This window comes from Sphaeramia orbicularis, chromosome 6, assembly GCF_902148855.1.
Source record: "Sphaeramia orbicularis chromosome 6, fSphaOr1.1, whole genome shotgun sequence".
Lineage (NCBI taxonomy): Eukaryota > Metazoa > Chordata > Actinopteri > Kurtiformes > Apogonidae > Sphaeramia > Sphaeramia orbicularis.
In genome coordinates this window covers 40,669,200-40,680,822 of record NC_043962.1, presented here as the reverse complement: position 1 = coordinate 40,680,822, position 11,623 = coordinate 40,669,200, and the positions used below count along the sequence as shown (strand labels likewise).

The window sequence follows — 11,623 nt, the reverse complement described above, 5'->3', positions numbered from 1 at the left end:
TGTAAACACATGGGTTTTGTTTATGGTGGATGGAACTTCAAAATTGTTCACCGTAATGCAAGAGATCCAGGTGAGTAATCATAGAAAGACTAACAGATTCATGATACTGAGAATATGACTGAGGTTTGACAGATTTGATGAAAAATTGGTCACGAAAGTCTCCTGCACCTTTAACTTTAATCTCAGCATTTATGAACATCTACAGGGTGTCCCATAAGTCTCCATACAAAGGAAAAATAAACGTTTCTTGACATAAACCATTTTTATTTATATAATATGCTCTATATGACTGCCATTTTGTCGGGAACACATTTCAATGTGTGTCCTCCACTGCTGAAGAACTATAAAGAAGAAATATAAAGAAATACATGTTAGAACCATATGTATTATGTCTCCTATGTATGGAGACTTATGGGACACCCTGTATATGATCAGTAAATTAAATGTTTGAAAATACTGGATTTTCACTGGAAAAATGCAAAATGGAAGATTAATTTATAATAACTTGTGTTAAATCACTTAGGAAATGTTAAATATAGAGAAAAAAACATTATTTGGGAACTGCCACAAAAGTAGCACTGGTCTTTATAAGTTAAATGGAATTCATATTCAATAGACATAAACAAGTCCTCTTTACTGTTTTTTTTTTTTTTTTAAAGAGAACATATGGTGGAAAATAAAGTTTCTGTTTCATTTTTACTGTTAGAGAATAAACCAGATGGCTGTAAAAAATAATCAAACTATCAGAACACTTTCTTGATCAACAAATACAAACGGTCAGTTTTCTTATAACTGGGTCTGAAATGAGTCACATGGAGATCTGAACATTTGTGATGCCATCCATGTGCTCTGAAACTCTAGAATGACTTCCATGATGGTATCCATGGCACCGACTGGGTAAGAGGAGTAGTCAGAAGCAGCTTATCTGCATTTAGATTAATACACACGTTTAGAACACAGTTGAAAACCAGGAGTTTACAGACAGGGTGAAACCAATGATCTAGTATTTTGAGCTGAATCTTAACATTGCAAAAATCCAAATCTTCCCAAGTGTATTTTTCTCATTTCTAGTCCAAATATCTCATCACACTTAAAATAAGACATAATCACAGAAAGAGTAACTTTTCAGTGAGATATAAGAACTTATTTTTAGACAATAGATCTTGAAAATCTTATTTCAAGAAATCTTACCAAGATAATTTTCACTTGTTCTATTGGCAGATTTTTTTTGCTTGAATTAAGCAAAAAAAAAAAAAAATCTTGAATTAAGCAAAAAAAAAAAAAAAAAAAACATGGAACAAGTGAAAATGATCTTGGTTAGATTTCTTGAAATGAGATTTTCAAGATCTATTGTCTAAAAATAAGTTCTTATATCTCACTGAAAAGTTGCTCTTTAGGTGATTATGTCTTATTTTAAGTGTGATGAGATATTTGGACTAGAAATGAGAAAAATACACTTGGGAAGATTTGGATTTTTGCAGTATAAAAGGATAGTTTGTATACGTAAACATTTTCATTTAATTTGAATTTTTTTACACACAAAAAAAGAGAAAATTTGTGTTTTTTATTATTTATAGGTTATGATAGTATTTTACTGGTCTGACCTGCCATAGATTGAATTGGTCTGTATGTGAAACATGAATTAAAACTTTTTTGACTCCACTGATTTTCAGTATGTACAGTGTAATGACTTCCATGATGGTATCCATGGCACCGACTGGGTAAGAGGAGTAGTCAGCAGCAGCTTATCTGCATTTATATTAATTCACACGTTTAGAACACAGTTGAAAACCAGGAGTTTACAGACAGGGCGAAACCAATGATGTAGTATTTTGAGCTGAACCTTAACACTGCAAAAATCCAAATCTTCCCAAGTGTATTTTTCTCATTTCTAGTCCAAATATCTCATCACACTTAAAATAAGACATAATCACAGAAAGAGTAACATTTCAGTGAGATATAAGAACTTATATTTAGACAGTAAATCTTGAAAATCTTATTTCAAGAAATCTTACCAAGATAATTTTCATTTGTTCTATTGGCAGATTTTTTGCATAAATGAAGCAACAACAAAAAAAAAAAAATTGAATTAAGCAAAAAAAAAAAAAAAAAAAAAAAAAAGTGCCAATGGAACAAGTGACCACCGGAGCCCTCCGATTGTCCTCCCAGATGGTTTTGGATGTCCCCAGGTCCCGATACAAACAGTGGGGTGATCGTTCATTTGCTGTTGCCGTTCCAAAACTGTGGAACTCGTTGCCTCCTGACTTGCGAGTCCTTACTTACCTGTCCCTGTTCAAGTCCAGGTTAAAGACTCACCTGTTTAGACTGGCTTTTAACCCTTAGCACTGAGACACTATTAGGTTTTCATCTGTGGTCTCTTTTATCAATGTGTGTTGTGTCCTATTGTTTTATGCTTGTTTATGGTACCTGATTAACCTGTTTTTTACCTTATAATTTAATCATACTTTTAGATGTAAAGCACTTCGAGCTTCACTATGTTGTTGTGAAGTGCTATAGAAATAAACTTTGATTTGAATTGATTTGAAATTATCTTGGTAAGATTTCTTGAAATAAGACTTTCAAGATCTATTGTCCAAAAATAAGTACTTATGTCTCACTTACAAGTTCCTCTTTAGGTGATTATGTCTTATTTTAACCCTTTCATGCATAGTGGTCACTACAGTGGACATCTATTCTATAGAGCTGTTGTCTTGTATATTCATGGGTTTTATCAGCCAACCCAGTGGACACTTATGCATCATCCCATACCGTCCAATTCAAACTTACTGTATCTATGCCATTCTTGATAAACCTGATCTACAGTAACATGTTTTAGTGTAAATCAACAAACAAAACAGGGTCTTTTTTGCATATTATCTCCATGAAGTGAACAATAACTAGCATTAGAATATGTTAAAATGTGGGAAAACATCTAATTAGCTGCATTAAAAATGTTTTTATTGCATAGTTTTCCATATCACTTTCTAATATTAAGTCTTAAATACATGTTTCTTTGCTTCAAAAATTAAATGCATGGGGTCTGGCTGAGAGGACAGTTTTGTAACTGTTTAAAAAAAAAAAAAAAAAAACTCGATCGCATTGTGTTTTTTCATGCCTAAAGAGGAATACAGGGTGGGGAAGCAAAATTTACAATGAACATTTAGTTGTTTTTTCTCAGCAAGCACTACGTCAATTGTTTTGAAACCAAACATATATTAATGTCATAATCATACCTAACACTATTATCCATACCTTTTCAGAAACTTCTTCCCATATGAGTAATCAGGAAAGCAAACGTCAAAGAGTGTGTGATTTGCTGAATGCACTCGTCACACCAAAGGAGATTTCAAAAATAGTTGGAGTGTCCATAAAGACTGTTTATAATGGAAAGAAGAGAATGACTATGAGCAAAACTATTACGAGAAAGTCTGGAAGTGGAGGAAGCAACAAAAAACGTACCAAAGCTTTTATTAAAGCTCTCAAATCCAAAATCCTAAAGGATCCAACCAAATCCATGAGAAAAATGGCAATTGAACTTGAGGTAGACAACAAGACCGTTAGAAATGCAGTAAAATATGATTTGAAGTTAAAATCTTACACAAGAACACCAAAACACTTGTTGACAACAACAACAAATCCAACTTTAGCAATTTTTGGGAATCATGTTTATGGCCGCCTTCTAACCCAGATCTAAACCCTCTGGATTATGCTATTTGGGGCGTTTTAGAACAATTTTTCCACCACACTACCAATAGAACATCACACAGCAATGTCGACTTTCTTAAAGATACTAATAAAGAAGAATGGGAGAAGTCATCACCTGAATATTTGAGGAACACTTGCGCAAGTTTCAGGAAGTGTGTGAAGGCAGTTATTGAGAAAGAAGGAGGACACATAGAACAAAAAACATTTTCTATTATGTCAATTTTCTTGTGGCAAATAAATTCTCATGACTTTCAATAAACTAATTGGTCATACACTGTCTTTCAATCCCTGCCTCAAAATATTGTAAATTTTGCTTCCCCACCCTGTAAAAGCACTCAGGAAAAATATCTTGACTAAGGTTCTCATAATTGCATGAAAGGGTTAAGTGTGATGAGATATTTTGACAAGACATGAGAAAAATACACTTGGTAAGATTTGGATTTTTGTAGTGAAAACACACAATCTAAGCACGTGTAAGACTTATACTTCTTATTAAAAGGCATACAGTATGTCCCATTTCACAAATAAAAACTGCTCTCTGTGTAAATGCATATGAAGAAAACAAGACTCCAAGATACAGATTCTCCTGTTTTTATTGTTTCCTGTCACTGAACATGAATATTTGATGCAACCAATGACTAAATCCTACGCACAGTTGACACCAGATTGGCAGTTATGGACACTGACATATCCAGCTAATGTACTGCACACACAATACTCACTACAAATAACCAGGATACAGAGACATTGCTATTGTATGTTGAGACTACGTGGCTTGATGCCGACAGATTGCAGACTACTTTGTAATTTGCTAGCGTGTTAGCGTGGCAGACTGTAGTTGGGTTTAAACGGGTTGTGGTTCAACTGGGTTTCTGCTTTTTCCAGATGCAGGTCCAGAGATTCATTCCCGGATGTAAATCCTTGTGCAAATTATTTCATCTGCTCCGAAAATCTGGAGAAAACAAAAAAGATGTTGCAACATTTTAGTCATCAGATATCCCCATAATAATGAGACAAAATATAAAACAGGTTTAGATTCTGCAAACTCTTGATGATGAAACCAAAAGACAGTCCTGCAGACAAAGACAGACTAATAGTTGTTATATGGATCCCTTTGATGCATAGTGTGGAATCCTGGATGTGTCGTCATCTTCTGGTTTCGTTTCAGGCCGATGCAGCCGGAGAAAATCGCCTGACTTTACCCTTATAGTGTTTTCAGTCTAAACCAATTAGATGGATCATGCAAATCGTATGGAAATGTGCCCCACTTACAATGTGAACTGCCACAGACAATCAGACCATTGCATTCTGATCGCTCCTCCTCTGAGTCTCCTGCTAAAACCCGGTGATTGTTCAGTTGTCTCTGTGTGTCTGGGGGCGTTTTGGAAACAAACTGATACGATTCAGATTCAGACAGTGTTTGTTTTGGCTCTTTGAGTTGCCTGTCTCAAAAATAAGAATAGGTGCTGAAATGACTCATGTCTATTTTTCTCTAAAGAGGCTTAAAGTCCTGAGGATTTTAACTGATATATCATTTAATGCAGGGGTCTCAAACAAATGTGGCCCATCAAAGGTTCCAATTCGGCCCATCGGATGAATTTGCAAAGTGCAAAAATTCCACAGATTCATTTTAGTTCAGGTTCCACATACAGACTAATATGATCTCAAGTAAAATATCCTACAAAAAATAATGACTCCATATTTTCTTCTCGGTTTGATGTGAAAAAAATATTACACTATGCCTATAAATAATGACAACTTCAAATTTTTGTCTTTGTTTTAATACAAAAAATAACATTAACCCTTTCATGCATGAATTATGAGAACCTTGGTTGAGTTTTTTTCCTGAGTGTTTTTATTCCTCTTTAGGCATGAAAAAAACAATTCGATTGAAATTTTTTTATGAATCTATTTTTCATGGAGATACAAAAATGTCCACTCAGCTGGACACCAATTGTTGAAGCAAAAAATCATGTATTTAAAACCTATCATCAGAAAGTGACAGACTGCGTGAAAACTATGAAATAAAAACATTTTTCATGCAGCTAATCTGATGTTTTCTCACATTTTAACATAATCTAATACTAGGTATTACTAACTTCATGCCGACAATATGCAAAAAAAAAAACTTTTTGATTAAGAAAACTGTTGATTACAGTCTAATAACAACTAGCAATTGATTTAACACATGTTACTGCAGATCAGGTTTATCAACCTGATCTGCAAAGTTACAGTAATGGTATGAATTACAATGTATTATGGGATGATGCATAAACGTCCACTATGTCGGCTGATATGGAACTAAAACAACAAAACCCATAAATATACCAAAGAAGAGCTGTAGAATAACTGTCCACTGTAGTGACCACTGTGCATGAAAGGGTTGAATTATGAAAATATTTACACTTACAAACTATCCTGTAACAATAAAATGTGATTAACCTGAAATGTTTTAAGAAAATTAAGCACAATTTTAACAATTTTCTTCCTGTTAAAAAGTATTTAATGTCTTGTAGATCCAATTCATATTGCACATGTGGAAATGAAAAGTTGAGGCATAATAATTTTAATATTGCACTTATTTTTCTTAAGAAATTTCAGTTTTTCCAGGTTATTCATATCTTTTTTGTTTGGATAGTAAGTATTTTCATAATTTAATTGGGGGTTTTTTGCACTAAAACAAAGACAAAAATTTTGAGTTGTCATTATTTATAGGTTATTCTGCTATAATTTTACTGGTCTGGCCCACTGGAGATCAAATCAGGCTGAATGTGGCCCCTGAAAGAAAATGAGTTTGAGACCCCTGATTTAATGTATCTTGCAAAAAGATATTTTGTACTCCAGCTGGCATTTAGGTTTGTAAGCAGGTGGTTTTGGCTAAACTGCACTGATATTATTTATATTCTGATAGATGTTTGCTGATGCTTTTTGGTGAGTTCAGACTTCTTGCAGAGGGAATAATACAACTTTATATTTACTCAGTATGTATGCATAAAGTCTACACCAAGGTTATTATCATTAACGAAAACTAATGAAACGACGAAAACTACAATTGTAAAAACATTTTCGTTAACTTGAAATAAATAAAAACTACAATTCAAAGAAGAAACAAAAACTAGCTGAAACTGTATTGTGTGTTTACAAAACTAACTAAAACGGCTAAAAATTATTGATAAAATTCCCTTCGTTTTCGTCTTTGTCAATGTCGGACTGATACGAAATCGATTTATTTTGCTCTATCAGTTTTCTCAGCTGGCACAATAGGATATTTAACGGTCCGTCACTTGTGGTAACTTGTGGTTTCCAGTCGTCTTCTGGTTCCCACTCTACCTGGAAACATGGAGACCAAAGTTGGGAGAAAGCAGCAGAGTCCTGTCTGGGATTTATTTGAATACGACGCAGAAGAAGAGAAAAGATACGACAAAACTAAAACTAAACTAAAACTAAGCGTTTAGAAAATAACGAAAACTAATAAAAACCAGCAAACCTGCTCTAAAAACGAATTAAAACTAACTGAATTAGAGAAAAAAAGTCAAAACTAAACAAAACTAAACTATGATGAAAAATCCAAAACTATTAGAACCTTGGTCTACACAGTATGCTATTAACCCTATAACACCAAACGTATCGTATTTGATGAGTTTTGAAGCCCTCTACATGATCAGTTTAATTTTTTTTTTTTCTTGAAAAACCTGATGTATACAATTAGATACATGCAATACACAGATAATCCACCAGGGGGGAGGAATTCATTCACCAGAGGCCTTTCCAGTGACACTACAAGACTGTCATGCTTGAACTTTGCCAATTTTGAAAAGGAATTACCAATTTGTTAGACATGTTTGTGTTATATTGTGTTTTTGTTCGTTCAAAAATAATAATATTTGAGCATTGAGACCTGATATATTAAATATGATACTAAATTGAAACTCATACATGGAAATTAATGTTTGAAAAAAAATAATTTGTTGGTGGTTCAGAAGGACCAATAAAGGCTCCAGTTTCAAAGAACTGGAATTTCCTGTCAATGATTTAATGGTTCAGGCTTTACAGGGCTAAATGACAGCTGCATTGTAACAAATCTAACGTGTAAAATTAAAAAAAAAAAACTTCCACTGCTGATTAAAAAAAAAGACTCAAAAGCAGGAGGTCAGAGAACACATGTAGTTCATCAACTTGTTGTGGAAAAATCTCCAAAAAGCACTTGTACAAATAATTAATTTAGATTCAAATGAAGGTCTAAACACATGAATAAGAACCATGTTTAGATTTGATAATTGTATGTGTGCGTATACAGTACACTGATGCTTGTGGATAAGTGTTGTATAACAATAAGCTCATGGCATGAATTCTGCATTTTCTAAAAATCTGTTCGCACAAAATCACATTTTCCATGAAAGTATTGATGTAAAATATAAGGAGCAGTAAAAAACAATAAAATTAAGTGAGTTATTTTTCCAGTGTATTACTACAATTTAGCACAGAAATAACATGGACGCTATAAGGATAAATGCAGATTTTTCTTCAAAAACACAGCGTTAGGGTCACACTGTGGTTATACACTGTATATTTTGATTTATTATGATTTTATTTCACTTATTATGACTTTGTCTGTCTTTTTTCTTGAAAATATTCCAACTGTATTCTCAACATATGAGGGTTTTTTGTATTTTCAGTCTGTCTAATGTTCCTTAAAAAACAAAATAGAGGGAACATTACAATCACCTTATTTGTGCAGTGTAGTAATTTAATTTTTACATTAATCAGTGACTCCAAATCTATACCAATATCAACATTTTTATGAAAAATCTGCACTTTTTCGCATACTTGAGGAGCTTAACGACTGATAATTACAGTTAACTTTTTTCTCGTAACAACAGGATGTGTCTTTTTCCTGTTGTGTTTAACGTCATAACATTGTAAAAAAAAAAAAAAAAAAACCCGATCTAGCTTCGGTCTAAACATGGTGGGTCTGAGGCTGATGGTGTGACAGCAGGGAGGACTGAGGTGAGAAGAGCAGACATGCTCAGACCGATCAATCTCCATTAGTGCATGAAAGCTCCAGCTCCTCCCTGCAGGTCCTGTAACACATTCACCAAAACACTGGAAAACACTTCATATCACCTGCGTTCTACTCAGATTTACAGTCTGACCAGTGAGCATCACAGATCCTCACACATTAACCCATAAAGACCCAAACATCCACCAGCGACCAAAACCATCTACTGATATAAACTGTTTAATACCTGTTGATCCACTAATCCAAACAATACATGTAAATAACTGATGTAAAATACAGTTTGTCATCTTTTCATGGTCATCGGATATGACCCTTTTGGACATTCAGAGGCTCTGTGTTAACGTATTCTGCATCATTGTTTTTATATTTCTTTAAAAGGGCCTCATAAATAAAATGTATTCTTATTATTATTATTATTATTATTATTATTACATAAGCATCCTATTACAGCTAGGACAAATTCTCTTGCTCTAACTGTTCTATTTTTATTATTTTTAAATATTTGTTGATATAACAGTGCAATTTTCACTGTAGTAGTATAATACAAGAAGGACATTTTCTGTTAAATCATAACCTGTTTATCTTTCTGGTTGTACAGATAATTGAAAAAAAAAAATGGAAAAATTAATATACTGACACATGTAGCTATACAGAGAGACCTAAAACAGGCAGATCTGTCTTGGCGGAGGTCTGCGCTCTCTGAATGCTTTTTTTATTCCTCTTGAGAAGCTGACTTATGATCTTAACCCATTAAGACCCAAACAGTCACCAGTGACCAAAATCATCTACTAATCTAAAATGTTTAATACCTGTTGATCCATTAATCCTGTCAATACATGTAAATAACTGGTGTAAAATACAGTTTGTCATCTTTTCATGGTCAGCAGATACGACCCATTTGGATGTTCAGAGGCTCTGTAGTTACCATGGAAACACCGTCATCTTCTACAACATTGATTCACCAGTAAAACCCATGGAGTTGGATCAATGACAGCGTTCATAGACACTTGTTTTAAGTTCAGTTAATGCAGTGGTTCTCAACCTGTTTTGGCTCATGACCCCATTTGAACATCACAAATTTCTGGCGACCCCAGACCAAGGTTATAATAGTTTTGGATTTTTCATTATAGTTTAGTTTTATTTAGTTTTGACCTTTTTTTCTCTAATTCAGTTAGTTTTAATTTGTTTTTAGAGCAGGTTTACTAGTTTTTATTAGTTGTTTGTTTTTTTTTTCTAAATGCTTAGTTTTAGTTTAGTTTTAATTTTTTCATATCTTTTCTCTTCTTCTCCGTCGTACTCACAAAAATCCCAGACAGGACTCTGCTGCTTTAGTCTCCATGTTTCCGACCCTAAACCAAGTGTCGGACCGTTAAATATCATATGGTGCCAGAAGCTAAAATTGCTAGAGTGAAATAAATCAATTTCATATCAATCCGACATTGACAAAAACAAAACCAAAGGGAATTTTATCCATAATTTTTATCAGTTTTAGTTAGTTTTGTAAACACACAATACAGTTTCAGTTAGTTATCTTTTTTTTTCTTTTAATTATAGTTTTTATTTATTTCAGTTAACGAAAATGTTTTTTCAATTCTAGTTTTTGTCATTTCGTTAGTTTTCGTTAACGATAATAACCTTGCCCAGACATTCAAAAACTGAGACTTTTTTCTCTTGGAGATGTCTTTTTGGGGTCAGGCAGGCGAAGGAATCTTTCCATTCTCTGATTCGTCCAGTTTTCTGACTGTGACTGTGTCCGGGCAGGTTGAAGCATAGTAACGCATGCGGTCACATGATCGGGTCAATCAAGATATGGCCTCTCAGACATTATATCCTGCATTTTATTTCAACTTCATTTTTATCAGAAAAAGTGTGTGGTGTTTTAATTATAATGAAATATATATTTATATATCTTTTTTTATCAGTTACTAGAAATGTCAGGCAACCCTGTTTGAATTCCAGGCGACCCTACATGGGGTTGTGACCCCAAGGTTGAAAAACACTGAGTTAATAATAGATTTTACTGAAAAAGTCACTTTTTCTTCAGTTTCATGTGGGTGTGTAAGTGGGTGTGTGTATGCGTTGGCGTGAATGACTAGTGAAGAGTTTTTAAATTATCGTTGTATTGTATTGTATTGTGTACAATGCAATGACAATAAATTATTCTATTCTATTCTATTCTATTCTATTCTATTCTATTCTATTCTATTCTATTCTTTTATCAGTTTTTGGATATAATAACCCTCAACTTTAATCTGAGGTTTTATGAACATGTACATCAGGAAAATACCTGATTTTCACTGGAAAAATGCAAAAAACAGAATATTGTTTCATAATAAATGGTGACAAATCATTTAATAAATGTTAAATATAGAGGGGAAAAAAATGTGAGTACTACCACAAAAGCAGGACTGGGTCTTTATGAGTTAAAGCTGTTTCTGCTCATCTAAGCATTCTCAGATTTAGTGTTTTTTAAGCATGTAAACCTTCTACAGTGTATTGTTTCAAACTCTTGCCTTTTGGACAATGATCTTAGAGGTACTTGAGGAATAACAAAGCCGACCGTGGGAGCTTATGAGGGTAAAGCTGCTGAGTTCCTGAGAACTGTCAGTCCGGTCCGTTGGTCTTGGACTGTTCCCCTGCACATCCTTCGAGGAGCTTTAGACCCATTGACTCCTACCCATATTAATCTGACTAAATACAGGGGGGTTTACAGCAGCGTCAGCCTAGCAGCTCCTCTTGTTCTCCTTTCACATCTCTCTGCGGGGTGGATGAAAGCTCGGCTCCTTGGGAAACAGCCTCGCTCATTTCCTTTACGGATGAATCTCCAGGGTGACTTCATACACCCCCTGCCTCATTTCATTAACCATTTCTCAAACAGAGTGCTGTGCTAAAATCCCA

The 11,623-nt window shown here is 33.9% G+C and overlaps 1 protein-coding gene across 1 annotated transcript in view; it reads right to left on the bottom strand.

Annotated features, from left to right (window-relative positions):
• Positions 1 to 4,280: 4,280 nt before the first annotated feature.
• Positions 4,281 to 11,623, bottom strand: part of crabp1a (cellular retinoic acid binding protein 1a) — a 49,157-nt gene continuing 41,814 nt past the window's right edge. Inside the window, exon 4 of the mRNA XM_030136381.1 lies at positions 4,281 to 4,657. Coding sequence (XP_029992241.1) covers positions 4,607 to 4,657 — 51 coding nt within the window. The 3' untranslated portion in view covers positions 4,281 to 4,606. The remainder of the gene's footprint in view (positions 4,658 to 11,623) is intronic.